At 41.7% G+C, this 25,926-nt stretch overlaps 1 protein-coding gene across 2 annotated transcripts in view; it reads left to right on the top strand.

Moving 5' to 3' along the window:
• KIF14 (kinesin family member 14) overlaps positions 1–25,926 on the top strand; it is a 70,511-nt gene that overhangs the window by 26,330 nt on the left and 18,255 nt on the right. The window contains exons 15-22 of one of the 2 annotated variants that reach the window (XR_016219531.1): positions 2,319–2,421; positions 3,198–3,358; positions 6,556–6,703; positions 6,799–7,304; positions 7,989–8,115; positions 17,962–18,055; positions 19,396–19,525; positions 23,502–23,602. Coding sequence is in view for 1 of the 2 variants with exons in the window: in XM_017347875.4 (XP_017203364.1) it covers positions 2,319–2,421; positions 3,198–3,358; positions 6,556–6,703; positions 7,152–7,304; positions 7,989–8,115; positions 17,962–18,055; positions 19,396–19,525; positions 23,502–23,602 (1,017 nt within the window). In the remaining variant the exon portion in view is untranslated. The remainder of the gene's footprint in view (positions 1–2,318; positions 2,422–3,197; positions 3,359–6,555; positions 6,704–6,798; positions 7,305–7,988; positions 8,116–17,961; positions 18,056–19,395; positions 19,526–23,501; positions 23,603–25,926) is intronic. The other variant, XM_017347875.4, reaches the window with a different exon arrangement.

The following is a 25,926-nucleotide window of genomic DNA, read 5'->3' as shown; positions in this document are numbered from 1 at the left end:
GTGAAACCTCATTGTGGTTTTGATTTGCATTTCCCTGGTGGCTAGGAATCCTGACCATTTTCTCAAGTGTCTGTTGGCCACTTAAAAATGCCTGTTCAAGTATTTTGCCCATTTCTTAACTGGATTGTTTGTTTTGTTGTTGTTGAATTTCTTGAGCTTTTTATAGATTCTGGATGTTAACCCTTTATCAGTTGCATAGTTTGCAGGTATTTTCTCCTATTCTGTCAGTTGCCTCTTCACTTTGCTGAGTGTTTCTTTTGCCATGCAGAAGCTTCTCAGCTTGATGTAATCTCATTTTTCAATTTTAGCTTTGATTGCCTGTGTTTCTAGGGCCTTTTCCAAGAAGTTTTTGCCTATGCCAATGTCTTGCAAAGTTTCCCCAATGTTATTTAATGATTTTATAGTGTCGGGTCATAGACTAAGGTCTTTGATCTATTTTGAGTGGATTTTTGTGTAAGGTGTCATACCTCTGCATGTGGAGATCCAGTTTTCCCAGCGCTATTTGTTGAAGAGACTGTCCTTGCTCCAGGGATTGATTTTAGCTCCTTTGTCAAAGATAAGTTGGTTATAGATGCATGGATTGATTTCTGGCATTTCTATTCTGTTCCATCGGTCTACAAGTCTGTTTTTGTGCCAGTACCAGGCTGTTTTGATTATAACTGCCTTGTAGTATGTCTTGAAATCAGGTATTGTGATACCTGCAGCTTTGTTTTTGTTGTATAAGATTGTTTTAGCTATTCAGGGTCTCTTGTGTTTCCCTATGAATTTTAGCATCATTTTTTCTAGATCTGCAAAGAATGTTGTTGGTATTTTGATTGGGATCACATTGAATCTGTTTTGTTTTGGTGGTATGGACGTTTGTACTTTTCATTGTAGAGATTTTTGGCATCCTTGGTTAAACTTATTCCAAGGTATTTGATTCTTTTTGGAGCTACTGTGAATGGGACTGATCTTAAAAGTTCTTTCTCAGCTATGACATTGTCTGTGTATACAAAGGCTATTGATTTTTCCATGTTGATTTTATACCCTGCCACTTTTTTGAGTTTCAGTAGTCTCTCAGTAGAGTCTTTTGGATCCCCTATATATAGGATCATGTCATTTGCAAATAGGGATAGTTTGATTTCCTCCTTTCTAATTTGTATCCTTTTGATTTCTTTTTCTTCCCATTTACAAACATAGTGGCACTCCCCCCACCCCAAACCCTCCCTCCTGCCTGCACTCTAACCCTTTCATGGGAACTAACAGGTCCCATGAGAACTACATTAATCTGTTCTGGGGGCAGTGACCCCATGACCTAATTATCTCATACCATGCTGCACCTCTTCCTGCCACCTTTCAACCTTGCCATACTGAAGACCAAGCTTCTTACACATGAACCCTTGGGGAGTCTCAGCAGAAGGGAAGCTGCTATTTCAGCAAATTCAGGGACCTGATGTGGTTGATTGTGAGTGAGATAGGCTTCTTATGAGGAAATAGTAGCAGACCAGGGAGACTGTCAGGAGGAGTCCAGAATGCCAGACCACGGACTTTTGATAGTAGAATAGATAGAAGTAGGACCTCAGAACAGGTAGACATTGTGTAAACCGTCACCTGGTTCTCACTAGACTGATGGGAAGAAGATCTGCCTGAGGGTGAACTGCGCTTCCCAGATACTTTTCTCTAGATGCTTTAATTAAACTGTTCTCTAGTTACAGAACTTGAAGGCCAATTAGCAGCTAGAGGTCTATGTAAATCTTTTCATTGTGAGGGGAAGAGGTTTTTTGTTGTTTAAAAAGAAGTTACAATCAAAATGTATACAGTGAAAATTCTTGCTACCTCTGGTGGAGAGAATTGCTACACTGCCAGGCTTTTATCACCAAACTAAAAATCTACTTGGAAGAAAATAATTTTAAGAAAATGTTTATTTTATTTACTTATTTGTAAAGTAGAGAGAGAACTCTCATCTGCTTGTTCATTCTCCAAATGCCCAGATCCCAGGAACTCAGTTCAGACCTCCCATGTGAGTGGCAGGAACCCAACTACTTGAGCTGTCACTGCTGCCCTCCTTGGTGCACATGAGCAGGAAGCTGGAACTGGGAGTGGAGCTGGGAATTGACCCTAGACACTCTGATACGAGAAGTACCCTGACGTGAGAGATGTTGTAACTGGCATCTTAATCTCTACTCTACATGCTTCTCCCTGAAAATAAAATAATTTTAAGTTGCTGTTGCTACAAATTGGTATGAACTATAACAGCAAAGAAATATCCTAAGCAGGATTACTTTTTTATTACCTTTTTGCATCCTATAATTGTAACAATGTACTTCTTATTTTAACAGTACTATCAAAAATTTTGGTGGGACCGTGAGTATTATCCCAGTTGGGGAAGCAAAGACGTACATAAATGGAAAACATATTTTGGAACCCACAGTGTTACATCATGTAAGTTGATGAGTGCTACAGTTTATGGAACTGGTTAGCAAATTACTTAATGTCTTTGAGTCTCAGTTTTCTCTACAGTAAGATAAGGGAGTTGAATTAAATTAAGGGCTTTTCCATCTCAAAAATTTTCTTGCCTATTAGTTCACTGATTGTTTTCCTTTGTGCAAATACAAGTTATCTTACTATGAAGCAGTACCTGAATAGCCAAGCACTGACAGCATCATTCTGTGTCCTGCAGAGAGCTAGGCTTAGACTCAGGCCATACAGGATTAAAACCCCGACTCTGTCGTTTGCTGTGTGACCTTTGGCAAGTTAGTTAACTAGGTGATTGAATAACAGCATCCAAGTTAGGACACTTTTGAGGGCATTATTAATAATTAAATAAGAGGACCGGGTATAACCTGGTCATGTGGTCACTGTCTGTACAGTGTATCTTAGCTTTTAGAGGTAGCAGAGTATTCAGTGACATAGTCATTAGTGTGTCATTTTTAGAGCAGTATCTACAAGTAGTAAGCTTCCAATATCTAGTGTTATTATTAAACTCTGTGCTGTTTAGTTTTCTTATTCCTAAAATTGACCTAATTATACATGAGTGTATAAATGTGAAGTGTTGAATGCACTATTTGGCATATAGAAAACATTTAATAAAGGTTAGTTTCTATGATGTTTATGTTTATCATTAGATAAGTTTGAATTGTTGAGAATAATGATTTTTTTCCCTGATAATTTTTTGGTTCAGACTCATCTGACTGTAGTAAATTTTTTGTGTGCCTCAGGGTGATCGGGTAATTCTTGGTGGAGATCATTATTTTAGATTTAATCATCCAGTAGAGGTCCAGAAAGAGAAAAGACCACCTGGCAGAGATACTCTAACAAGTGAGGGTCCAAAAGACTTTGAATTTGCGAAAAATGAGTTGCTCATGGCACAGCGATCACAGTAAGTATTATTGCTGATGTGAAATAGAAAGTGCGTGTGATGGCCGCCTGTGATTAACTCCGGGTGCTGATTTCTAAGGATGTGTTTTTCTCTTGGTGCATTCATTCATTCCTTCAGCAGACATTTATTGAGCACGTATACCAAATGCTGACAATGCAAAAAGTGATTGAAACTTAGCTTCTAATTGGAGACCTTTGTTGTCTCCTGGTGCTGACAGATAAACAGTTATGACAAAGTGCTCCACAGCATGTGATGAAGCTGATGGGGTGAACCTGGCTGTGTCTGTAGACAGTGAAGGTTTGTTGGGGACAAGAAGACATCCCCTGAGTGGAGTCCCAAGAGAAGTTAGCCAGGAGGGCACAGGGGATTATATGTTTGGTCCTATTTTCTTCTTTTGCCCCAATTTTAGCTCATGCAATTCTATAGGATTTCTAGCTTGAGCAGTGTCCTTGAGCAGCTGAAAGGTAGAGAGTATCCATAAATAAAATGCTACTGAATTTGGAATTTACCTAAAAGGATCAGAGAATCATTAGGAATTTTAAGTAGACATAAGACACTTAGAGTCACATTTTTAGATCACCGTGACCCAAGTGGGAGGATGAGTTAGAGGCAAGGCAAGATTGCAGGCTGCAGGTGTAGTTAAGAGCCTGGTGAGGTGAGGGAAGGCTGCTTGGCTGGGAGCAGATAAATAGAAAGGAAATGAGACCCACAAAGCCTGGTGACCATTGAGGACAAGAGAAGACAAATCCGGAGTGACTGGTGTGGGCTGGACGTTTAAAAGACTCAAACTTCTTGTCCTCTTCAAATTTTTTTTATTATAGTACAGTAGCCATAGCATAACCTGGCCATTGCGGCCATCTGGGGAGTGAACCAGCAGATGGAAGACCTCTCTGCCTCTCCTTCTCTCTCTGTGTAACTCTGACTTTCAAATAAATCTTTAAAAAAAATTTATTCATTTTATTTGAAAAGTAGAGTGACACATAAGCACACACTATAAAGGGGCGGGGGGAAGAGAGAGAAAGAAAGAATTGAGATCTTCTATCTGCTGGTTCATTCCCCAAATGCCCACAACAGCGAGAACTAGGCCAGGTTGAAGCCAGGAGCCAGGAACTCCATCCTGATCTCCTATGCAGGTGGGAAGAACTCAAGTAGGCACCATCTGCCGTCTTCCCAAGCTCATTAGCAGGAAGCTTGATTGGAAGCAGCGGAGCTGAGACATGAACCAGCACCCTGATACAGGATGTGGCCATCGAAACTGGCAGCTTAGTCTGCTGTGCCACAACACCTGCCTAATTTGCCATTTTAACCATTTTTAAGTGTGCAGTTTAATGATGTTAAGTACTTTCATATGATTGGTCAGCCATCCTCACTGTCTGTCTCCAGAAGTTTTCTGTCATCCCAACCTGGAACTCTATTAATTAAACAGTAATTCCCTATTCTCATTTCTCCCTAGCTCTGGTAACCTCTAGCCCTCTTGCTTTTGACCTTCTTGTTCTTTTTACAGTCAAATTGGGAGTGGCCATTTCTATACAGTATAGTTGCTAAAGCATTGATTTTATTGAGACAAAAAAAACTTATTTTAGTTTTCTATGATTTTTCTCCTATATGTTGAGGGAAGACAACATTAATGTTTTGCCTTATCAGAATATCAAGTATACAAAGATAAATATATAGTTTATATATTTAAAAGTTAAATATAGTATAAATAAATGGTATAATCTCTGCTTTATCCGCTCTTGTATCATGTATTTTTAGGGCCATTTCAGCATTTTGCTAATCTGTGACCAAAGCATGAATTAAAAGTTATTGATGGGCTGGTGTGGTGGCACAGCATGTTCAGCTGCTGCCTGTGACGCTGGCATCCGTGTGGGTGCCATTTTGCATCCCGGCTGCTCCACTTCTGATCCAGTTCTCTGCTAGTGTAACTGGGAAGGTAGGCACAAGATGGCCCAAGTACCGGGACCCTGCCACCCGTGTGGGAGACCTAGATGGAGCTCTAAGCTTCTGGCTTTGGCCTGGCCCAGCTCTGGCCATTATGGCTATTTGGGGAGTGAACCAGTGGATGAAAGATCTCTGTCTCTCCCTCTTTTTCTGTAACTCTGCCTTTCAAATGAATAAATAAATAAATCTTCTAAGAAAAAGTTGATATGTGAAATATAATTTTTGTTCTAACTATTGTTAGTTTAAAATACTCTTTTTGGTGTTTGCTACAATATTAACTGTAGTATTTATTGTAATGTTTACTGTAACATTTTTATATAATTCCTTATACATTTGAAAAATATATTCACTTAAATGCCAGACATCCTCAATAATAACTAAGTTAGACATAAACAGACTTGGAAATTTTGAGAACACTGCTGAGAGAAGGTCAGAAATTAAGTTTTAAGATTTTTTAAATTTTTTTAAAGATTCATTTATTTATTTGAAAGGAACAGTTATGGGGAGGGGGGAGAGACAGAGAAAGAGAAATCTTCCATCTGTTGGTTCACTCCCCAAATGGCCGCAACGGTTGGGACTGGACTGATCTGAAGTCAGGAGCTTGGAGCTTCTTCTGGGTTTCCTATGTGAGTTCAGGGGTCCAAGTACCTGAGCCATCTTCTGCTGCTTTCCCAGGCACATTATCAGGGAGCTGGACTGGAAGTGGAACAGCCAGGACTTGAACCAATGCCCATATGGGATGCCAGCACTGCTGGTGGTGGCTTTACCTGCTATGCCACACGCTGGCCCCAAGTTTTAAGATTTAAATGTTTGTTCAATGGAAAATATTTTATTTTATTCTTAAAGATTTATTTTTTATTTGGAAGAATTACACAGAGAGAGGAGAGGCAGAGAGAGAGAGAGAAAGAGGTCCTCTATCTAATGGTTCACTCCCCAATTGGCCGCAACGTCTGGAGCTGGGCCACTCCGAAGCCAGGAGCCAGGAGCTTCCTCGGAGTCTCCCATGTGGGTGCAGGGCCCAAGGACTTGGGGCATCTTCTACTGCTTTCCCAGGCCGTAGCAGAAAGCTGGATTGGAAGAGGAGCAGCCGGGTCTCAAACCAGCACCCACATGGGATGCTGGCGCTTCAGGCCAGGGAGTTAACCTGCCGTGCCACAGCGCCAGCCCCTGGAAAACATTTTAATATGTTTGAGAACTGTTATAGAATATAAAGAATTCTTAATAATGTGCCCTGTAAATATCTTGCTGTTTTGTAGACTTGAAGCTGAAATAAAAGAGGCCCAGTTGAAAGCAAAGGAAGAGATGATGCAGGGAATCCAGATTGCAAAAGAAATGGCTCAGCAGGAGCTTTCTTCTCAAAAAGCTGCGTATGAGAGCAAGATACGAGCACTGGAAGCAGAACTGGTAAAGACAGAGCTGAGCTTTGGGTTTTGATTTCTTCCTTCTGACAGCGCAGCTCAAGGGATGTGCTGACCATAGACCTGACCATGTCTCATAAGGGTCCCGGGAAGGAAGAGCCGCGGCGAGTGCTGGCCCGCCTTCGTCTTGCGTCAGGAAGCGAGTTGGCCGTGGACCCAGTCACTGGAAGGGGACAAAGAGAGGCTGCTTCTTCCACTGCTGGAGTCGTGGCTCTTGCGGTCCCTGGCATGCTTGCGTTCCCCATTTAAAAGCTGGGCTGGTGCTGTTTAGTCAGGGCAGTTAACCGGATGGAGTGGAGAAGCTGCAGGGCCCCTTTTCTGTTAATCATGTCTTGTGCATTGATTTTTTAAAAGGAGAATTTGGTATTTTTAATATTATTTTTGAAAAGTGCTTTGTGTTTTTGCTTGTTATTTTCTATTATTGTCCCTTAAAGAAGGAAGAGTCTCAGAGGAAGAAACTGCAGGAGTTGCACACCCAGCAGGCTACCGACAGGATTGCGGAGCTAGAAAGGACAAAGCAGCGTCTGGAGCAGGAAGTACACGTCCGATCCCGGCGCCTGGAGATGGAGGCTCTGGCTGCAAAGCAGGTGATTGTGTCCCCGGCCACTCGCTGTGCTCGGAGGAAAAGCTGGGCTCTTTCCCTTTCTTTAAAGAGAATTTCACAGGAGAGCCAAGTGCAGGTCCCTCGGCAAGAACACCTCTTCTTACCCGTGAGCTGGCACTCACGCCTCATCACCCAGGTGTTCTGGAAGAGAGAGAACTCTTATTTCCAGCCAGTTGCATTTGTTTTCTTTTTATGCACCCACAGCTACCAGGTCATCAGTCATGCCCATGAGGTGATTAGGTGAAACGGCCCAGGCACAGTCTATGTAGCAGGCAGAAAGGCACAGCTCTCAGGTTGGGCGCAGCCTGATGTCAGGGCAAAGCGTTGTCTGCTCGTGGTAAGAGCTTCCGGCAGCTGCTTTCTGGGAGAACTCCCAGTGGGGTACTTCTAATGATTTTGCTTTGCGGAAGAATCATTGTATGTGTAATAAAACATGTTAATCATGAAATGAGTACTGTATAATTAGGTTTACTTATAGTGCATCGCCATTAGCAATCTGTTTTAAACATAGTATGTATGTTTAAGATATACAACATGATGATGTGGGATACATATACATCGTAAAATGGTTGCAACAGTTAGCCAAGTTAACAGTCATGTCAGTCTGGCTTTATAATTCTCTCTCTGTGGGCTTTCGTTGTGGGTCTGTGTGCTGAATGTCAATTAGGCTTTAGAAGACCACAGCATCCGCCACACCAGGATCCTGGAAGCTTTAGAGGCTGAAAAGCAAAAAATTGCTAAAGAAGTGCAAATTCTTCAGCAGAATCGGAGTAATAGGGACAAAACATTTACAAGTAAGTAAATGTTAAAGTTCGTCATTGTATCTAATGTGTTATAGATAGTTCCAGATGTTGCTGATTTGACTAGATTTAACTAAATGTATGAGTGATCATTTTTAGAACATTCAGTTTTGAGAATACTGAGTTATATCAGTGCTGCAGACTGAGTGTTTCTCTCATCTCAGAATTCCTGTGTTGAAATTCTAATCGCCAGCGGGACAGTATTAGAAGGTAGGGCCTTTTAATTGGCAGGTGATTAGGTCATGAGGGCAGAGTCTTCAGAAATGGAATTAGTGCCCTTAGGAAAGGAATTGCAGAGTTCCCTCACCCCTTCCACCGTGAGTACACAGCAAGAAGGTGGCCAGTTGCACCCCAGAGGGGAACCCTACCAGAACCTGATGGCACTGGCAGCCTATCACAGACTTCCAGCTCCAGAATGTGAGAACTGAATTTCTGTTGTCCATAAACCACCTGTCTACAGCAACTTGTTATAGAAGTTTGAACCAAGACAATAGGGAGTAGTAAGCAAAATTCCTAGCTTTAGTTCATGTGTAACATGCTTTTTTTAAATATATCTTATTCTAGTCCTTAATCCTTTTTTTTTTAAATCTAGTTATGCTGTTTAATCATTGGGTACTTTTCTTTTTCATTAAAGATTTATTCATTTATTTGAAGGCAGAGTTACGGAGAGGCAGAGACAGAGTGAGAGAGAGAGAGAGAGAGAGAGAGAGAAAGAGAAAGCGAAAGAGAGAGAGAGGTCTTCCATCCGCTGGTTCACTCCCCAGATGGCCGCAATGGCTGGAGCTGTGCTGATCTGAAGCCAGGAGCCAGGAGCTTCTTCTGGGTCTCCCACACAGGTGCAGGGGCCCAAGGGCTTGGGTCATCTTCTACTGCTTTTCTAGGCCATAGCAGAGAGCTGGATTGGAAGTGGAACAGCTGGGACTTGAAAAAGTACCCATATAGGATGCTGGCACTACAGGCAGTGGCTTTACCCACTGTGCCACTGCACTGGCCCCTCATTTGACCATTTTTTAAAGAGATTTTTTGTAGCTTTATTGAATTATAGTTGACAAAAATTATATTTATTTAAAATATATAACATGATTTTTTTTTTAAACTTTTATTTAATGCATATAAATTTCCAAAGTACGACTTATGGATTACAATGGCTTCCCCCCCATACCGTCCCTCCCACCCACAACCCTCCCCTTTCCCACTCCCTCTCCCCTTCCATTCACATCAAGATTTATTTTTGATTATCTTAATATACAGAAGATCAGCTTAGTATACATCAAGTATGGATTTCAACAGTTTGCTCCCACACAGAAACATAAAGTGAAAAATAATAGATGATTTTTTTTAAATGATGATGAAATCAGAGCAGACCTATTGTCATGTTTAATCCCAGTGAGAGTCAACTTGGGAATTGATAATTTCTTTTTTTTTTTTTTTTACAGAAGATCAGTTTAGTATGCATTAAGTAAGGATTTCAACAGTTTGCACCCCCATAGAAACACAAAGTGAAATATATTGTTTGAGTACTCGTTATAGCATTAAATCTCAATGTACAGCACATTAAGGATAGAGATCCTACATGAGGAGTAAGTGCACAGTGACTCCTGTTGTTGACTTTACCAATTGACACTCCTGTCTATGGCATCAGTAATCTCCCTATGCTCCAGTCATGAGTTTCCAAGGCTATGGAAGCCCTCTGAGTTCTCCGACTCTTATCTTGTTTAGACAAGGTCATAGTCAAAGTGGAGGTTCTCTCCTCCCTTCAGAGAAAGGTACCTCCTTCTTTGATGACCTGTTCTTTCCACTGGGATCTCACTTGCAGAGATCTTTTGCCAGAGTGTCTTGGCTTTCCATTCCTGAAATACTCTCATGAGCTTTTCAGCCAGCTCCGAATGCCTTTAGGGCTGATTCTGAGGCCAGAGTGCTATTTAGGACATCTGCCATTCTATGAGTCTGCTGAGTATCTCACTTCCCATGTTGGATCACTCTCCCCTTTATTTACTCCATCGGTTAGCGTTAGCAGGTACTAGACTTGTCTATGTGCTCCCTTTGACTTCCAGTCCCTCCACCATGACCAACTGTGAACTGAAACTGATCACCTGGAACAGTGAGATGGCATTGGTACATGCCACCTCGATGGGATTGAATTGGAATCCCCTGGTATGCTTCCAACTCCACCACTTGGGGCAAGTCAGCCTGAGCATGTCCCAAATTATACATCTCTTCCCTCTCCCATTCCCACCACCATGTTCAACAGGGATCACATTTCAGTTAATTTTCAACACTTAAGAATAACTGTGCATCAATTACAGATCTAAACCAGTCATATTAAGTAGAACTGATAAAAAAAACTACTAAGAGGGATAATGTATTAAGTTGTTCATTAACAGTCAGGGCTATGCTGATCAAGCCACCATTTCCCATAGTGTCCACCTCACTCCAACAGGTTTCCCTCTTGGTGTTCAGTCAGTCGTCACCGATCAGGGAGAACATATGGTATTTGTCCCTTTGGGACTGGCTTATTTCACTCAGCATGATGTGTTCCAGAGTCCTCCATTTTGTTGCAAATGACTGGATTTCGTTGTTTCTTACTGCGGTATAGTATTCTAAAGAGTACATGTCCCATAATTTCTTTATCCAGTCTATCGTTGATGGGCATTTAGGTTGGTTCCAGGTCTTAGCTATTGTGAATTGAGCTGCAATAAACATTAGGGTGTAGACCTCTTTTTTGTTTGCCAATTTAAATTCCTTTGGGTAAATTCCAAGGAGTGGGATGGCTGGGTCGAACGGTAGGGTTATCTTCAGGTTTCTGAGGAATCTCCAGATTTTTAAGTGGAGATCTTTCTATCATATTATTTCCTTCTTTCTTTTTAAAAGTTTTTAAAAAGATTCATTTATTTATTTGAAAGACAGAGTACAGAGGGAGAGACAGAGAAATAGATCGTCCACGTGCTGGTTTACTCCCCAAATGGCTGCAGTAGCCTGGGCTGGGCCAGGCTGAAGCCTGGAACTCCATCTGGGTCTCCCACATGTGAGCAGGGGCTCAAGCACTTGAGCCATCTTCTGCTGCTTTCCAGGAGCATTAGCAAGGAGCGGGAGTGGAAGCAGAGCAGCCAGGACTTGAACTGGTGTTCATGTGGATGACGGTGTCACAGGTGGCAGCTTAACCCACTGCACCACAGTGCTGGCCCCAGTGTGAGGTCTTTATATACATGTGAACTGATTACCACAGTTAAGTTAATTAACACATCTATCATCTCTTGTAGTTAGCATTTTAATCTTGTGTGTGTTGTAAGAAGTTCCACTCTCTTGGAAGAGCTCAAGTATATAGTACAGCATTAAGAGTCGTAACCCATGCTGTACATTAGATGTACAGAGCTTACTCAGTGTGCATGGCTGAAACTTTGCTCCCTTGACCCGCGTCCCAGTTCCCCCACTTGGCAGTATCCGGTCACCACTGTTCTTTCTGCTTCTGTGAGGTTGGCTGTTTTGGATTCCACACACAAATGAGTTTATGGAACATTCGGTGTTTTTTGTCTGGCTTATTTCACTTAGCATAATATATTTTAGGTTCATTAGTATGCTTGGAAATGGCAGAATTTGTTTGTCTTTTCTGGCTGGATAATAGTCCACTGTCTAAATATATCACTTTTCTTTATATCTGTCAGCATAGACTTGGCTATTTAAATAGCCTTGGCTATAGACACTTGTTTCTGTGTCTTGGCTGTTGTGAGCAGTGCTGCAGTGAGTGTAGGAGTGTGGATATATCTACAAAGTGCTGATTTCATTTGCTTTTATTATATTCCCAGAAGAGGGATTGCTAGGTCATAGAGTAGTTCTGTTTTTAATTTTTTGTGAAATCTCCATACTGGTTTTCATAATGGCTATACCAGTTTACATTCCCACCAGCAGTGTACCAGGATTACCTTTCCCTAACAACCTCATCAACGCTTGTTATCTTTTTGTCTTTCTGATAATAGTTCAACAGGTAAGGTGATATCTTGTGGTTATATTTGTATTTCCTGACTAATAGTGCTATTGAACACCTTTTTATTATTAGCCATTTGTGCCTCTCTCTTTTTTTTTAAAGATTTATTTGAAAGGCAGAGTTACAGAGAGAGAGAGAGGGAGAGATAGAGAGATCTTTCATTCCCTGGTTCACTTCCCAAATGGCTGTAACAGCCAGGGCTGGGCCAGCTGGAAGCCAGCAGCCAGGAGCCAGGAGCCTCCCATGTGGGTGCAGGGGCCCAAGTACCTGGGCCCATCCTCTGTTGCTTTCCCAGGTGCCTTAGCAGGGAGCTGGATCGGAAGTGGAGCAGCCAGGACTTGAACCGGTGCCCATCTGAGATGTCAGCGTTGCAGGTGTTAAGTCATCGCACCACAGTGGCGGCTTAACCTGTTATGCCACAGTGCCAGCTTCTGTTTGTGTTTTCTTTTGAGAAATGACTATTCAGATCCTCTGCTCATTTTAAAGATCAGATTCCTCATTTTCCTGTAGCTGAATTGTCTGAATTCCTTATATATTCTGGATATTAATCCCTTATCAGATATGATTTGCAAATGTTTTCTTTGATCCTGAAGGTTGTCTCTTTGTTCTGTTGATTGTTTCATTTGCTGAACCAAAGCTTTTTAGTTCAATGAAATCTCATATATCTCTTTTTGCTGTTTGTTGTATCTAAAATAGTCATTGCTCAGAGCAATTTCAAGAAGCTTTTTCCTTCTGTTTTCTTCTAGTAGTTTATAATTTCAGACCTTATGTTTAAATATTTAATCCATTTTGAGTTGGTTTTTGCATATATATGTCAGATGAGGGTCAGATTTTATTCTGCATGTGGTTATGCAGTTTTCCCAGTACCATTTATTGAAGATCAGGTTACCATAAATATATGAATTTATTTCTGGGCTCTCTGTTCTGTCTCATTAGTCTGTGTTTTTATGCCTATACCTTGTTTTAGCTTTGTAGTATATTTATTTATTTATTTTATTGGAGAGGCAAGGAGACAGACTAACAGAAAGATGGACTGACAGAGATAGAGAGCTCCCATCCACTGGTTCACCCCCTAAAAGCCCACAGTGGCTGGGGTCAGAGCCAGGAACTTTGAATGCAATCCAGGTCTCTCATATGGGTAGCAGAAAACCAACCTTTGCTGTCTCCTAGGGTCTGCATTGTCAGGAAACTAGAGTCAGGAGCCAGAGTCAGGCATTGAACCCAGGCGCTCTGGTGTGAGAAACAGGAATTTTAGCTGCTAGGCTAAATGCCACTCCCTTTGTAGCAAATCAAACAGTGTGATTCCTCTAATTTTGTTATTTTAGCTCAAGATTGCTTTAGCCATTGTAGGTCTTTTGTGGTCTCCTAGGAATTTTATATTCTAGCAGTTTTCTTATGGAGATTTTAGGATTTTCTCATCTGTAATCCATTTTACTTCTTCCTTCCCAGTTTGAATGAGTGCTTCTTTGTCTTTCCCAGTTATTGTGGCTAAGACTTGCGGTACTGTGTTGAATGGTAGTGCAGAGTGGCCTTTATTATGTTGAGGTATGTTCCTCATAGACAATGTGTTGAGAGTCTATCATGAAAGAATGTTGTTTTTATATTCTGCACCTGTTAAAATGATCATATAATCTTGTTTTTTCAATGAAGTGTATCACCTTGATTTGTGTTTGTTGAACCATTCTTGCATCCTAGAGACAAATCTCACTTAATCAAGATATATAATCCTTTTTTATATACTATTGAATCTGGTTTGTTGGTACTTTGTTGAGGTTTCTTAAATCTATGAGGAGTCTTCAAAAAGTTCATGAAAAATACATATGATAAAAATATATGAATTTAATTTTTTGCACCAAAAAGATTGACTTATTTATTTGAAAGCGTTACACAGAGAGAGAAGGAGAGGCAGAGAGAGAGAGAGAAGTCTTCCATCCACTGATTTACTCCCCAACTCACTGCAATGGCCAGAGCTGTGCCTACCGGAAGCCAAGAGCCAGGATCCTTTTCTGGGTCTCCCACGTGGTGCAGGGACCCAAGGACTTGGACCATCTTCCACTACTTTCCCAGGCCATAGCAGAGAGCTGGATTCCAAGTGGAGGCACCAATATGGGATGCCGGCACTGCAGGTGGCGACTTAACCTGCTGCACCAAAGTGCCGGCCCCCAAAATAATAAATTTTGATTTCATTTTCCCACAAACTTTTTGAAGCCCCTTTGTCGTTCATTGGGGACATTGGCTTGTCTTGTGATGTCTTTGTCTGGCGGTAGTATCAGAGTAATGCTAGTCTCATAGACTGCGTTGGAAGTGTTTTCTTTTTAGTTTTTTTGAAGAGTTTGAAAGGATTAGTGTGAATTCTTTAAATGTTTTATAGAATTCTCCAGTAAAACCATTAGGTCCTGAGAGGGTTTTGATTGTATGCTATATTTTTTTGTACATTTCTATGTAGAAAACAACATGGTTTTAATGTGGAAAACAACATGGTTTTAATGTAGACTTTTTTCACTATGGAAAATTTTCAAACTATAAAAAGACTACAACAATAAACCACATGTACTTGTGAACATATGTTCAATCTTGTTGCAGGTGTACTTAATCCCCCTGCTTTCATATTTTGAAGCAAATCCCAGATACATCATTGAGATGTACAACTTCACTGTATATCTCCAAATCAGTAAGGATTCTTTTCCTTTCCTTCTCTCCTATTGTCACTCTTTGTTTTTTAGTGTATAACAATTTATTTATATTTTTTGTAAGTGCAACTTTAAGAATTTAGTGATTCTTCCCACCGTACCTGCTCTCCCACCCATACTGCCACCCCTTTTCCTCCTCCCTCTCCTATTCCCATTCTTATTTTTTAGTAAGATCTGTTTTGAATTAATTTTATACAAATGCAGTTAACTCTGTACAAAGAGTTCCACAAGTTGTATGAAAAAAATCTGATCATCAATAGTCAAAACAAGGGCTGTTCAAAGTCATTGCATCTTTTTTTTTTTTTTTTAAGATTTATTTTATTTGGGACAGGGGCTGTGGCACATCAGGTTAACGCCCTGGCCTGAAGTGCCGGCATTCCATACAGGCACCATTTCTAGTCCTGGCAGCTCCACTTCCAATCCAGCTCTCTGCTGTGGCCTGGGAAAGCAGTACAAGATGGTCCAAGTCCTTGGGCCCCTGAGCCCATGTGAGAGACCTGGAAGAAGCTCCTGGCTCCTGGCTTTGGATCAGCGCAGCTCTGGCCATTGTGGCCATCTGGGGTGTGAACCTGTGGATGGAAGACCTTTCTCTCTGTCTCTGCCTCTCTCTGTAACTCTTTCAAATAAATAAATCTTTAAAAAATTTTTATTTATTTATTTGAAAGTCAGAGTTACAGAGAGGAGAGCCAGAGAGAGAGAGAGAGAGAGAGAGAGAGAGAGGTCTTCCATCCGCTGATTCACTCCTCAACCAGCTGCAACAGCCAGAGCTGTGCCTATCCAAAGCCAGGAGTTTTTTCTGGGTCTCCCATGTGGGTGCAGGGGCCCAAGGACTTGAGCCATCCTCCACTGCTTTCCCAGGCCACAGCAGAGAGCTGGATCAGAAGTGGAGCAGCCAGGACTTGAACTGGTGCCCACATGGGATGCTGGCACCGCAGGCGGAGGCCTTACCCACTACACCACAGTGCTGGCCCCATCATTGCATCTTGAAGTGCTATTTTCACTTCTATAGATTACCTTTTAGGTACTCTGTTAGTTATCACAGATCAGGGAGGATATATGGTATTTGGCCCTTTGGGACTGGCTTATTTCTTTAAGTATGATGTCCAGTTTCATCCATTTTGTTGCAAATGACAGGATTTCATTATTTTTAACCACTGTGTAGTATTCCATGGTGTGCATATCTCATAATTTCTTTATCCAGTCTTCAGTTGACAGGCATTTGGGGTGATTCTGCATCTTAGCTGTTTCAAATTGAGCTTCAGTCACTCCCTTTTTTTTTTTTAGAAAAATAAACATTTATTTATTTAAAGGGCAGAGTGACAGAGAGAGAGAAAGAGAGATCGAGAGATCTTCCATCCACTGGTTCACTCCCAGATGGCTGTAATGGCTGGAGGTGGGTCATGCTGAAGCCAGGAGCCTGGAACTCCATCTGGGTCTTCCCCATGAGTGGCAATGTATAAGTATGTGGGCTATCATCTGCTGCTTTCCCAGGCACATTAGCAGGGACCTGGATCAGAAGTGCAGCAGTCAGACTAGAACCAGCACTTTTTAATGGGTTGCTGGCATTGCAGGCAGTGGCTTAATCTGCTGCAACATGATGTTGGTCCCTTGTCAGTCTTTTAAACATAGCTATGATTTAATATCATACCTAAAATACTAATAATAATTTCTCTTTTTTTAGGAGTTTATTTATTTATTTGAAAGTCAGAGTTGCACAGAGAGAGAAGAGGCAGAGAGAGAGAGAGAGAGATCTTTCATTCGCTGGTTCACTCCCCAGTTGGCCGCCATGGCTGGAGCTGCGCCAATCCGAAGCCAGGAGCCAGGAGCTTCTTCTGGGTCTCTCACGTGGGGCAGGGGCTCAAGGACTTGAGTCATCTTCCACTGCTTTCCCAGGCCATAGCAGAGAGCTGGATTGGAAGAGGAGCAGCCGGGACTCAAACCAGCGCCCATGTGGGATGCTAGCACTGCAGGCAGTGGCTTTACCTGCTGTGCCACAGTGCCAGCCCCAGGTTTTTTTTTTTTTTTTTTTTTTGAAAGATATTTTCACTCCCTAAATGTCCACAACAGCTGAGGCCGAGCCAGGCAGAAGCCAGGAGCTGGAAACCGAGTCTGGGTTTCTCATCAGGGACCCGATTACTTGAGCCATTAATCTGGTACCTCATAGAGTATGCATTAGCAGGAAGCAGGAACTGGGGTCAGAGCCAGGACTTAAACCCAAGCACTCTGTTATGAGACCCAGGCATCCTCGGCAGCATCTTAAGTTTAGGCAAAATGCTTACCTTAGGAGAAATATTTTAATAGAATACTAATTATAAGTTTGAATAATATAGAGAATATTTATGACAAATTATTTTTTTAAAAAAGATTTGTTTATTTGAAAGGCAGAATCATAGAGGGAGAAAGAGATGGAGAGAGATCTTCCATCTGCTGACTTGGTCTCCAAATGGCTACAACAGCCCAGGCTGGTTCAGGCTAAAGCCGGGAACCTGAAACTCCATCCTAGTTTCCCTCCCACATGGGTGACGGAGGCCCAAGCAGTCAGGCCATCTTCTGCTGCTTTCCCAGGCACATTAGCTGGGAATTGGATTGGAAGCTGAGTGGCTAGGACTTGAACTGGTGCCCTAGTAGGGAATGCCAACATTGTAAGCTGTGACTTAACTCTTTGTGCCACAATACCAGCCCCTTATAAAATCTCAATTAGGAAAATGGAATTATAGACTAAATTATTTTTTTTATTTTTGTCCTCTAAATATATCTATTCATTTATCTAAATAAATATTTCCAGGCAAAATTAAAAAAGGGATATAATTCTGTATAAATAAGGCTGTGATATAATTTAAAAATGTAGAAATTAAGAAAAAAGCAATTAGAAAAAAATCTTTAAAGATATTGGAAAGAAAAGCATTGCCTTTGGTGTTTCTTCTTGTATGACATCCTTATCCCTTCTCTTGTCAACCTCAGTTTTCTTCCTTGTACCACAGGTAAGAGATGTCATTTTATGTGAAGAATATTTTGCTACTGTGGGTTGAAAAAAATTTATTCAAGTATCACTCTTACCCTTCTGTGATACAGAGTTAAAGTCATTAATTTGAAATCAGTAGTTCTGCTCAGACGTATTCGAGTGATGGTGACCGTATGTATTTTGAATCTCTGTGTGTTTTCTCCTAGTTCAGCCAAATTGGAGCTCCATGAAACTCTCCATGATGATTCAGGAAGCCAATGCCATCAGCAGCAAATTTAGAAAATGTTATGTATTTGGCAGGTGAGTAGTTATCCTGATGGTAGAGGAATTTAATACTAGTTGGCCTTCATATGCTCCCTTCCTTCCTGTCTCCCTCCCCCACCCCCTTCCTTTTTTCCTTCTGATGTAGTTTCTCTAAGGTCTATTCATTAGTGCCTGTCTAGGAAAGTTCTGTTTCAGAGTCATGTGACACACTGAGAACTCACTCAAGAGTAAAAGAGGTTTCATTAGTTAACCTGCTGGTGTATTTATGAACAGGGTAGTTTTAGTTGTTCACTGATTTTCTTCTGTTTCTCAGTTTTTAAAAGATTTTGTTTTTATTTTGAAAGGCAGAGTGACTAGAGAGGAAGAGGGAGAGGGGTAGTAAAAGGGAGGGGGAGGGAGAGAGAGGGAGAGAGATCTTTGGTCGCTGGCTTAGTCCCCAAATACCCACCATAGCTGGGCTGGACCATGCCAAAACCAGTAGCCAGGACCTTTCCAGGTCTTCCTTGTGGATGGCAGGAACCCAAGTACTTGGGCCACCATCTGTCCTCTCCCAGGCACTTACTAAGGGAAACACGCTTCCCAAGTGGCTGCTTGACCTGTGCCGCAGTACCTGCCCACTAATTTTCTTCTTAGTTGAATTTGTGTCAGTAATTCCAATTTCTTAAATAAGATTTATTTATTTATTTGAAAGAGTTACACAGAGAGAAGGAGAGGCAGAGAGAGAGAGAGAGAGAGAGAGAGAGAGAGAGGGAGGTCTTTCATCCATTGGTTCACTCTCCAGTTGGTTGCAAGGCCGGAGCCATGCCGAACTGAAAGCAGGAGCCAGGAGCTTCTTCTGGGTCTCTCACATGGGTGCAGGGACCCAAGCACTTGGACAGTCTTCCACTGCTTTCCCAGGCGTTATTACCAGGGAGCTGGTTTGGAAGTGGAGCAGCCAGGACTTGAACCAGAGCCCACATGGGATGATGGCGCTGCAGGCAGCGGCTTTACCTGCTACACCACAGTGCTGGCCCCAGTAATTCCAATTTTTAAAAGGAATATACTCTTAGATTTTTTTTTTAAAGTTTGATATAAGAAATTATTTTTATATAGTAAAATGGAACTTTGAAAAATCACAGTAAAATGGAATTAAAAGATTAGTTTACTGTGGTACCAAAAATTTTCAAATCTATGCATAGTTTTTTCATAGCATTTTTCCATGAATGTTTTGAAGTACTCTTGTATATGCTACATGTAATTATTACCATAATAAAGATGCTTAACTGTGGAAGAGTTGGTCGCTGGGCTGAATTGTTACAGGAGTTACTCTACATCAGGAACTACCAGCATAAATGTATGTATGTTTTGCGATAAATGGTTTCCTTTTTTTTTTCCAGACATGATGTATCAGAGAAAGGTCATTCACATACGTCTGTTCGGGTTCAAAACTTGCAACTAGGGATCTCAACTTTCTGGAGTCTAGATAAGTTTGAGTCTAAACTTGCAGCAATGAAAGAACTTTATGAGGTTTGAAATATTATTAAAATCTCTACAAGCATTTTAAAGTAAAAATTACAAAAGTGATATGTTCTTGGTAAAGGAAATTTGGACAATAAAAGGCAATCCATTTTTTTCATTAGTTAACCTGCTGGTGTATTTATGAACAGGGTAGTTTTAGTTGTTCACTGATTTAGTTGTTCACTGATTAATTAACAAAACTGATCAGTATTAAAAATTATGTATGTAATTGCATGCAAATGAAGTTTTATTGGTTTAATATAGCTTTAATTGTTATAGGGAAAGTAGAGCTAAATTATTCAGTTATAATTGTGTTACTTTTAAATTTAACGTTTAAAGTTAAGGAGAAATTTGATAGCTATGGAGAAATTTGTACCATTTTAAATTATCTTATGTCTAATAATGTAAATTTTTACATAATATTTATTTACATTTGCATTTTTCCATGCTTTGGATGTTTTTGATTGTTGGCTGCTTTTAGCAGTTACAGCTAAAAATATCTCTATGTATTCATTTTTAATGTCTTTTCCTTGTCTTCTATTTTCCAGAATGGTATAAAAATATGAATTTTAATTACTTTGATGCTCATTGACAAATTCTTGCTAGAAATATTACCATTAACCAGTGTTACAAGTTTAAGTTTTATTTTAATAATTAGTGAATCTCAGTTTTTGACTCTTTTTTCTGTATCAGTCAAATCTACATTCATGCCCTTTGACTTTTTTCCGTGAAATATGGGTAATGAATTAAAATAGCTATAAATTTCTTTGTTTTGTTTTGTTTTTTGTTTTTGACAGACAGAGTGGACAGAGAGAGAGACAGAGAGAAAGGTCTTCCTTTGCCGTTGGTTCACCCTCCAATGGCCGCCACGGCCGGCGTGCTACGGCTGGCGCACCGCGCTGATCCGGAGGCAGGAGCCAGGTGCTTCTCCTGGTCTCCCATGGGGTGCAGGACCCAAGGACTTGGGCCATCCTCCACTGCATTCCCTGGCCACAGCAGAAAGCTGGCCTGGAAGAGGGGCAACCGGGACAGAATCCGGTGCCCCGATCGGGACTAGAACCCGGTGTGCCAGCGCCACAAGGCGGAGGATTAGCTTAGTGAGCCACGGCGCTGGCCTAAAATAGCTATAAATTTCTTATATATTTTGATAATGACTTTATATTTTCATGTATTTTTTTCCTTATATCTTTTCTTCCTTTTTTCAAGCAAGCATTTTTCATTTGATATATTTGAATATATCTACTAATCCAGAGATCTTACTGAAATATTGAACGATCTTCTACATTTTCTTTGATCTTAAAAAATGTTTGAATCTTTGGGTGGTCGTTCTGTCAGCAGCTAGGATGCCCACATCCGTGGGTTCAGGTTTCAGCTCTGCTCCTGAGGCTTCCTGCTAACACACACCCTGGGAAGCAGCTGTGATGGCTGAAGTACTTGGGTCCCTGCCACCACGTGGGAGACCTGGAGGAAGCTCCTGGCTCCTGGCTTTGGATCAGCACAGCTCCAGCCGTGGAAGCCAATTGGGGAGTGAACCAGCAGATGGAAGACCTCTCTCTCTCTGCCTCTCCTTCTCTTTCTCTCTTTAGTTCTGACTTTCTGATGAATAAATAAATCTTAAAAAAAAGATATGTAAAAACTTACGACACCACTGCCAAATTATATCTTATTACTTGAATTATTTGATGGAAAAATGAAAATAAATTAAATATTTAACTCAATATAGAAAAAAAGCAAATGAAGAAATCATAAGAAACACAAAATCAGTGAATTAGTAGACTATTTTATTAATAAGTAAGCTCTTGCTTGTGTGTTTTTTTTTTTTTTTTAAGATTTATTTATTTACTTGAAAGTCAGAGTTACACAGAGAGAGCAGAGGCAGAGAGAGAGAGTCTTCCATCCACTGGTTCACTCCCCAACTGGCCTGGCTACAACAGCCGGAGCTGTGCTGATTCGAAGCTAGGAGGCAGGAGAATCCTCTGGGTCTCCCAAGTGGGTGCAGGGGCCCAAGGACCTGGGCCATCTTCCGCTGCCTTCCCAGGCCATAGCAGAGAGCTGGATAGGAAGTGGAGCAGACGATCTTGAAACTGGTGCCCATATGGGATGCCGGCACTGCAGGTGACAGCTTTACCTGCTACGCCACAGCACCGGCCCCTTGACAGTCTTCTAAAAAGATTTTCTAGAAAAAATAAATTATGCAAGCATATTTAATATATGCATAATCCTGTAATAATTAGAAAAGTTTTCAACAGTCTACCCTCAAAAAAGAAGAGTAGAAAAAAGGTGCCAATCCCAGTCAGTTTTATGGATGAGGGCCTTTAAACTCCAAAGAACAGGCAGATTCTGTATTGTTCAAGTTCTAGGCCGTAATAAGAAATAGAAAGGGGCACAGTTCCCCCTAGGAAGCTAGAATAATGCTGATTAAAAGCAAAACAAAAACTCAAAAGACAAGTCAGAAGAGATTACAGACCAATATTAATATGAACATATCTGTAAAAATCCTGGTGAAATTTCAGCAAGTTAGTCCCAAAACTATATTTCAAGACCATTTCACTGTGATCAATTAGAGTCATTCTGTGTATAATAGAAAATCCAAAATGACTGAACGGAAGCATACCAAAGCATTGGCAATGTTCCTCTCTAACTAATGGGCTTGAGTGATTTTAACTTTTTTCTTTTGTCTCTGTGTTAATAATTTCCAAATTTCATATGTGAATGTTGCTTGTGTATTTAGAATACCTAAAACAGTGTTAAAGTAATTTACTGAGTCTTGCCTTAACAAGTACTTTAAAACCTCATGGGTAAATTACCCTCACTAACTTCCTACTTTCATCGATTCAGCGTGATTCTTTTCATATTTTCCCACATAATATACTCTCCGACTCCAGGTCTATGGTATTTTGTTGAACTCTTAGTTGGTGTTGCTTTAAATATTTAAATTAAAATATATTATTATCATAATCAATATGTTCAGCCAGGAAGTGATTACATCTTGACATTATTATTATTTTATTTCTCTTCAAAGGACTCTATTATTTTTGTATTACTGTGTCTTCCAAATCCCAAATTTATTATTTCTGCATTATTTAATGATTTTTGTTGTTTTATTAGCAGATTTTTTTTTTTTGACAGGCAGAGTGGACAGTGAGAGAGAGAGAGAGAGAAAGGTCTTCCTTTGCTGTTGGTTCACCCTCCAATGGCCGCCATGGTCAGTGTGCTGCAGCCAGCGCACCGCGCTGATCCGGAGGCAGGAGCCAGGTGCTTCTCCTGGTCTCCCATGGGGTGCAGGGCCCAAGGACTTGGGCCATCCTCCACTGCACTCCCTGGCCACAGCAGAAAGCTGGCCTGGAAGAGGGGCAACTGGGACAGAATCCGGTGCCCCGATCGGGACTAGAACCTGGTGTGCCGGCGCCACAAGGCGGAGGATTAGCCTAGTGAGCCGCGGCACCGGCCAGCAGATTTTTTTAATGTATTCCTTGGCATTTGATTGACTTAGTTTTATCAGAATTGTGACACACACTCCCACAGAGGCTTTTAGCAAATAATCTGTATTTTTTTGATTTTATGTAGCTATTTTTATGAGTTAGCTTTTATTTATTTGAAAGGTAGAAGACAGAGAGAGGGATCTTTTCTCTGCTGATTCACTCCCCAAATACCCACAGCAGCCAAGGCTGGGCCAGACTGAAGCTAGGAACCAGGAACTCCATCCAGGGCTCCCATGTGGGTGGCAGGGACCCAGGTACTTGAGCCAGCACTGCTGCCTCCCAGGATGTGATTAGCAGCAAGCTGGAATTAGAAGAGAGACAGAACTTGAACCCAGGCCTCTAGCGTGGGATGTGGGCATCCCAAACAGCATCTTAACCACCGTGCCACGTACCTGCCTCTAGTGTTGTGTTTTGAATGTAACAAAGTGATTAAGCTTTTTCTCCTTAGTTGCTAATTTTTTTGCCTATAACTAATGGAAACTATGTATTTTCTTTTTTCTTAGAGTAATGGTGATAACAAGGATGAAGATATCTTTTGTGATCCTGAAGATGAATGGGAGCCTGACATTACAGATGCACCGGTTTCTTCATTGTCTCGAAGAAGGTAAAGATGTTTTTGTGACTATGTTGTTGTTCTGGAGATAATGTGTAATTTCCTTACTTTAAATGAGCTGTGTGTTGTCATTCCGGCTATTTCTGGGAAGAGAACCTGGAGATGCAGTAGGAAGCGTGGTAGAGATCACACTTAGGGCATCAGATTGTCAGAACAAAATGTTCAGTATTTCAGTGTATGTGTCTTAAGAACAACTTAGAGGGCCAGTATTGTGGCGCAGTACGTTAAGCCATCACCTGCAACACCAGCATCCTGGATGGGTACCGGTTCATATCCAGCTGCTCCTCTTCTGATCCAGCTCCATGCTACTGTGCCTTGGAAGATGCCCAGGTACTTGGGCCCTTCTGCACCCATGTGGGAGACACAGATAAGCTCCTGGCTTCGGCCTAGCCCAGTCCTGTCTCTCGTGGTCATTTGAGGAGTGAATCAGTGGATGGAAGAGATCTCTGTCTATGTCTGTGTTTCTGTCTCTCTGTCTCTCTCTGTAACTCTTTCAAGTTAATCCTTTTTTAAAAAAATGAGTATCATCAGTCTGATTTCCTATAGAAATGAATAGTGTATTACTTTAAAATTTATCTTTCTCTAGCATTTGGCATATTCTATGATATTTTGTTATAGAAGTTAAATGTAGTCTAGTTAGTATGAGATGCAGAATTTATATATGAAAATGTTACTTCTTACCTAAATGCCTGAGATTCCACAGTGAATAGATAATTTTCTATTTTTTTAAGGTATATTTGTTTGTTTAAAAAGCAGAGTTACAGAGAGAGGGAAAGATGGAGAGAGAAAGATCGATCAATCTTCCATTGGATGGTTCACTCCTCAAGTGCCTACAATGACTGGGACTGGGCCAGGCCAAAGTTGGGAGCTGAGAACCCCATCCTGGTCTCTCACCTGAGTGGCAGGGACCCAAGCACTTGGGCCATCTTCAGCTGCTTTCTTAGGAGCATTAACAGGGAGCTCAGTCAAGGTGGAGCAGCCGCGACTCGAACCAGCTGGTGGCCTAATCTGCTGTACCACAATGCCAACCCTGAATAAATACTTTGCAAGGAAAAATTGGTTCTGCTGAAACCTCCAGCACTTAGAAAGAGGTGAAATGTTATCATAAAAAGGCCTGAGTCTTAGAACCAGCCCTTATTTTGCCTTTCTACAAATGTTTCTGTGAGGATTACTGTCTGCCATGTCCTGAAGAAACAGAAGATGGATAAAAAGTACTCCCTGATGGCCGGCTCCGTGGCTCAATAGGCTAATCCTCCTCCTGCGGCGCCGGCACCCCAGGTTCTAGTCCTGGTCGGGGCGCCGGATTCTTTCCTGGTTGCCCCTCTTCCAGGCCAGCTCTCTGCTGTGGCCCGGGAGTGCAGTGGAGGATGGCCCAAGTGCTTGGGCCCTGCACCCCATGGGAGACCAGGAGAAGCACGTGGCTCCTGGCTTCAGATCAGCGCAGTGCGCTGGCTGCAGCACACCGGCCACAGCGGCCGTTGGAGGGTGAACCAATGGCAAAGGAAGACCTTTCTCTCTGTCTCTCTCTATCACTGTCCATCTGCCTGTCAAAATCAAACAAACAAACAAACAAAAACTCCCTGACATCAATTAAAAATACTCCCTGGGGTTGGCGCTATGGTGCAGTGGGTTAACGCCCTGGCCTGAAGCGCCGGCATCCCATATGGGTGCCAGTTTGAGATCTGGCTGCTCCACTTCCTGTCCAGCTCTCTGCTATGGCCTGGGAAAGCAATAGAAGATGGCCCAAGTCCTTGGGCCCCTGCACCCACGTGGGAGACCCAGAAGAGGCTCCTGGCTCCTGGCTTCACATCGGCACAACTCTGGCTGTTGTGGCCAGTTGGAGAGTGAGCCATCAGATGGAAGACCTCTCTCTCTCTCTCTCTGTCTCTCTCTCTCTCTCTCTCTGTGTAACTCTGACTTTCAAATAAAAATAAATAAATCTTTAAAAAAAAAAGAAATACTCCCTGACGTCAAGGCCTCCCAATGAGGGAGGCAGAGGCAAGAGCAGGTGATAAAGACCTGAACTCAGGCCAAGCAGGAAATCTGGAAGGAAGCTCAGGCAGTGCCCATAGTCAAGGTGACAGGCAGAGGACTCGGTGCCTGCTTGTGGGGTTGAAGGTGCCAGGGCACCTGGGGTTGACTCCTGGTTTTCAGTTGCTTGACTGATGGAGAGGGAAGAGGTGTTTCCTGAGATGGGGAAGATAAGAGACATTGCTTTTGAATGTGATGAGTTAGAGGTTCCCAGGCTACCTCCAAAATTTTTGAAATCTGTGTATAGTTTTTCAATAATATACAATTTTCTATGAACTTTTTGA

This window comes from Oryctolagus cuniculus, chromosome 13 (genome assembly GCF_051225735.1).
Source record: "Oryctolagus cuniculus isolate XC-2025 breed Fujian yellow rabbit chromosome 13, ASM5122573v1, whole genome shotgun sequence".
Lineage (NCBI taxonomy): Eukaryota > Metazoa > Chordata > Mammalia > Lagomorpha > Leporidae > Oryctolagus > Oryctolagus cuniculus.
This window is presented reverse-complemented; position numbering and strand designations above follow the sequence as displayed.